The sequence below is a fragment of the Suricata suricatta genome, chromosome 8, assembly GCF_006229205.1.
Source record: "Suricata suricatta isolate VVHF042 chromosome 8, meerkat_22Aug2017_6uvM2_HiC, whole genome shotgun sequence".
NCBI classification, from domain to species: Eukaryota; Metazoa; Chordata; class Mammalia; order Carnivora; family Herpestidae; genus Suricata; species Suricata suricatta.
This window is the reverse complement of record NC_043707.1, coordinates 31,688,521-31,693,408: the sequence shown is the minus strand read 5'-3', so window position 1 is coordinate 31,693,408 and position 4,888 is coordinate 31,688,521. Positions and strand designations below refer to the sequence as shown.

The following is a 4,888-nucleotide window of genomic DNA, read 5'->3' as shown; positions in this document are numbered from 1 at the left end:
GAGAGAGAGAGTTGGGGAGAGAGAGGGATGCAGAACTTGAGAGACTATTGAAAGCTGAGAATGAACTGAGGGTTGGGGGGGGAGGGGGGAGGGGGGAAGACAGGTGGTGGTGATGGTGGTGGGCACTTGAGGGGAAGAGCACTGGGTGTTGTATGGAAAACAATTTGACAATAAAATATTATGGGAAAAAAATATATATATATAACATAAAAAATAAAAAATAGGGATGGGTTAATAGGTATTGGGGATTAAAAAGTGTACTTGTGATGAGAATCAGGTGTTATATAAAGTGTTGATCACTAAATTGTATGCCTGAAATTAATATTATACTGTATGTTAACTAATTGAAATTTAAATAAAAACTTAAAAAACAAAAAAAAAATACAGCCCTTCTTTTTCTTTCTTTCTTTTTTTTAGGTTTTAATCTTTTTCTTTATTTTCAGTACATAAACCATTATATGGTTCAAAAATTAAAGCTGGATAGAAAGATACATGGCATGATTTCATTCTTTCTCATTGCAACATAGTATTCCATTATATATATAAACCATATCTTGATCCATTCATCAGTTGATGGACATTTAGGCTCTTTCCATAATTTGGCTATTGTTGAAAGTGCTGCTATAAACCTTGGGGTACATGTGCCCGTATGCATTAGCACTCCTGTATCCCTTGGGTAAATTCAAAGAAGTTCTATTGGTGGGTCACATGCCATTTGCAGCAACGTGGATGGAACTGGAAGGTATTATGCTAAGTGAAATAAATCAATCAGAGAGAGATAGATATCATATATTTTCACTCATATGTGGATCTTGAGAAACTTAACAGAAGACCATTGGGGGAAGGGAAGGGGGAAATGGTTACAGAGAGGAAGGGAGGCAAACCATAAGAGACTCTTAAATACTGAGAACAAACTGAGGGTGGATGGGGGCTGGGGAAGAGGGAAAATGGGTGATAGGCATTGAGGAGGGCACTTGTTGGGATAAGCACTGGTTGTTTTATGGAAGCCAATTTGACAATAACTTACATAATAAAAAATGAAACATGGCAAACATCTCACTGTCTTTCCCCAATGAGTGATCACCTGTATTGGCTCCTTGGTTGTCTTCTTCCAGACTTACTCCCCTCTTTGTCTCCCCACCCTGCACTGCACATAGAATGCCTCTGCTCATCCAGGAACTGCTCTTTCACTCATCTTTCATGCCAGTAAGCTGAGCACTTCCTCAGGCTTTTGTTTACTTCTCACTGGATCTACAGTTTTTTCTTAAGGCTTTATTTTTTTTCCTAGAGCAGTTTTAGGGTCACAGCAAAACTGAGAAGAAGATAAAGATTTTCTATATACCCACTCCAGCCCAACATACACAACCAGTATCAACATCCCCCTTCACAGTGATTACAATTTGTTACAATTGATGAACCTACACTGACAGGGCATTATCATCCCAACTCCGTAGTTTACATTAGGGTTCACTCTTGATGTAGTACCTTCTATGAGTTTGGGTGCATTTATATTGATATTTCCAGTCCTTCTTTTAGCAGGAAAATTAATCCAAAGTATAAAATGTAATATAAATATAATAAAGATTTAATCTAAAATATAAATAAAGGATACCCTGCAGCTCTCTAGGCCTGATTCACATTGGACCCACACACCTGGTGGCACATAGGATCCTGGGAAGGGGAGAATCCAGAAGCCTTAACATAGTGGATTTCATCCCAATGGGCATTCATATGAGACTGTCCACACCACAGGGGCCTCATCGTAACAAGCCTATCCACTGGAAATTTCCAGAATACTCACCCCCATATTCTTCCATACTTTCTAAAACATTTCTCATCAAAATCACAAAATCCCTGGAAGAAGAAACAAAACATATTACTAATCTAAATGTACTGAGCCTTACCTTTAACAGGGACAAAAATGACTAGGAGCAGGAAATATGGCTTTCTACCTCTAACCGGCAGATAGAAGGAAGCTCTTACAGGCATCTTACAGGAAAATAGAGAAAACAAGACATATTTGAAACAGAATCTCAAGTCCTTCTTGAGTTGTCTGCAAGTACTGTAGAGACTAAACATCTCAGTCCATCTATGAAGACCCTGCAACCTCTGTCTTTCTGACATGTCTGACTTGTGCATGGGTTGTCTCTAAATTTCATAACCCTCTGAATTACTATCTTCAGGACCACGTGAGAAAATGGAAACTGGGGGAGCCACCAGTTACCTCTGTTCACTGAGCCCATGAGCCCTACCAAATTTCCAGTGGACTTAGGAAGTTAAGATACCAGTGACTTCTTTTAGTCTAGTAGATTTTAAAAAGTCTAAGGCATGCTTTTTATTTTTTAAGTAGGCTTCATGCCCAGCACTGAGTCCAAGATGGGGCTTGAAATCGCGACCCTGAGATAAACAACTGAGCTGAGATCAAGATTTGAATGCTTAACCAACTGAGCCATCCAAGCGCCCCAACATGTTTCTTGATGAGAAAGTGAGAGATAAATGAATAAAAAAGTGGACTTGCCTTCCAGTCATTTACCTCACCACAGATAAGAGAGGATGGTCTCTCATTCCACAAAATACTTGTTCTGAGTTTTCACTTATGTCACTTAAAAAAAAAGCCCCAACAAAATGTCCTGTGGCTATTTTCAGCTGTGATTTGATGTTTTAACTGTGTAAAAGGGGCCCCAGAAATGTGAGTCTTGGTGTGCATCCACTAAGGAGTAGATCTGTGAAAAGTAGAAATTATTGCTCTTTTCAGAAGGAGAAGCCCAGGAGGTCTTAGGTGGTTATTGGTTACTGATACCTCAGAACGGAGAAGTGGGGACTGAGACGCAAGCCTCAAGTGTGTGGGAAAGGAACTCCAAGGCAGAGAGCCACTTGTACTAGCCACCTGCTGGCCTTCTGGTTGTGGGCTCCTAACCCTTCATCCAGGGGCTGGGCCTGAGGTGAAGGATCAGAGCTGGATTATCCACAACAGCTCCATCAACATTCAGTCTGTGTGTCTGCTAGTATATTCCATTCAGTTTCATTAAATAGTTTTTAGTTTTGTCAAAGTATCTCTTTTCCAGTGATTTTGAATGAGTGGTTCTAAGCTTGTGTGAAAAACAACACACACACACACACACACACACACACACACACACACAACTTGTTTAGAAGTTAAAATATGAAGCAATAGAAAAGCACCATCTTATCTCAGTTACATTCCTTCCTGATCAACTCACATATAGGTTGCCTCCTTTGAAGGTAGAGAATTAAAGCAGACAGCCCTGGTTCAACCACTCAAATGCCAAAAGATGTCACAGGTGACAAAGGGTGCGCTAGAGTCCTGGAAATAACTGTGGGAGGTTGGCCAGTTCTTAGGAGAATACAATTGTGTGCAAATTCCCCAAGGGTGAATCTGGGGCTGCCCATTAACTGAAGCTCCAGAACCAACCAGGAAAACAAAAAGGCTACTCAGAGCACACGCTATGAACAAAAAAGTCTGACTCTAGCATAGAGAGCTTAATGAGCCACTACCAGGATCCCCATTGATGATTTTCAACTAATACAAGTATGATTATGCCTTCCTGGGAATCTGCATCTGCCAGAAAGAAGAACTTTTTAATGACACTCACAATCTGGAACAGCAAGTCCTGTGCTGAATCAGATGGCCAGGCTGCCAGCTGAGAGAAAACCTGAGACTCCTAACATCAGGCAATAGAGCCCTGGGCTGCACCTGGCCATGTGCTAGGTGGGGCCTATGTCACAATTTCAGGAAAGTCTGAAACCCAAGCATTTTTACTATGGAACTAAGGTGGGATTTGCAACCATAAGAAGCAATAGAGGGAGCTCAGACAACACTCACCTTACGGTAGGCTAGAGTAGTTCCAAAAAAAGGCAGTGGTGTTGGCCCAGGAATTCCCAGCTTCTTAAAAAGTCCATGTGTGTAGGTCCCATATCTTTAAAGTGAAAAAAAAAAAAAAGCCTGGTCACAGGGATAGTGGAAGAGGTGCTGGGGCTGGCAGGTCACTGACATAGAACTGGAACAGTCAAGTGGGAAAGGTAACATATGTCCAAGAAATAATAACATCAATTCCAACAGCAATAATTATATTTACTCATCATCTCCTCTCACCCCTCTCCACTGTGAGACCCATAAAAAGTAATGACAATTAATAAAGGGCAACTGAAAACTTCATGATCTCAAGCTTAGAGTGAAGTCTTGATAAATATTTCCACATTGAGAGCTCCTGAAAGGTTCAGGGTGGAATTCTTACAGGAAACTCAATGATGCCTGTTTAGTAAATGACTCTCCCATGACTTTGAAGATTGTCATTCTAGGGAGAAAGAGAAGAAATTATTTTTCTGCTCTGATGATGAGATTTAATTTAAGTGCACTCACTCAATAACAGAGGGTTACTGGGATCCTACCATGAAAATGTCCATACCAGTTTGCTCCAAGACCTTTCTACATTTCTTTCCTTTAGGCCCTGTAATTGTTCTGGATCTGGTCCTTCCTAAATCTACCTTCATAGAAGCCTTGAGCAACCACAGTGTTCTTATTTCTGTACAATGAAAACTGTGTCCAAGGCTGACACAGACCTCATATAATATGAGATGTTTTCAGCTCCACCCAAGTCTGTTGTCAAGCACTCTGGTTCTCTCTTTTTTTTTCCATAATATTTTATTGTCAAATTGTTTTCCATACAACACCCAGTGCTCTTCCCCTTAAGTGCCCTCCACCATCACCACCACCTGTCTTCCCCCCTCCCCCCTCCCCCCCAACCCTCAGTTCATTCTCAGCTTTCAATAGTCTCTCAAGTTCTGCATCCCTCTCTCTCCCCAACTCTCTCTCCCTCCTCCGTTCCCCCCTGGTTCTCCATTAGGTCTCTCTTGTTTTCCTGCTAGA

The 4,888-nt window shown here is 41.1% G+C and overlaps 1 protein-coding gene across 1 annotated transcript in view; it reads right to left on the bottom strand.

Annotated features, from left to right (window-relative positions):
* LOC115298293 (cytochrome P450 3A12) overlaps positions 1 to 4,888 on the bottom strand; it is a 51,472-nt gene that overhangs the window by 42,194 nt on the left and 4,390 nt on the right. The window contains exons 2-3 of the mRNA XM_029946900.1: positions 3,845 to 3,938; positions 1,802 to 1,854 (exon numbers count right to left, since the gene is read on the bottom strand). Of these exons, the coding sequence (XP_029802760.1) occupies positions 1,802 to 1,854; positions 3,845 to 3,938 (147 nt within the window). The remainder of the gene's footprint in view (positions 1 to 1,801; positions 1,855 to 3,844; positions 3,939 to 4,888) is intronic.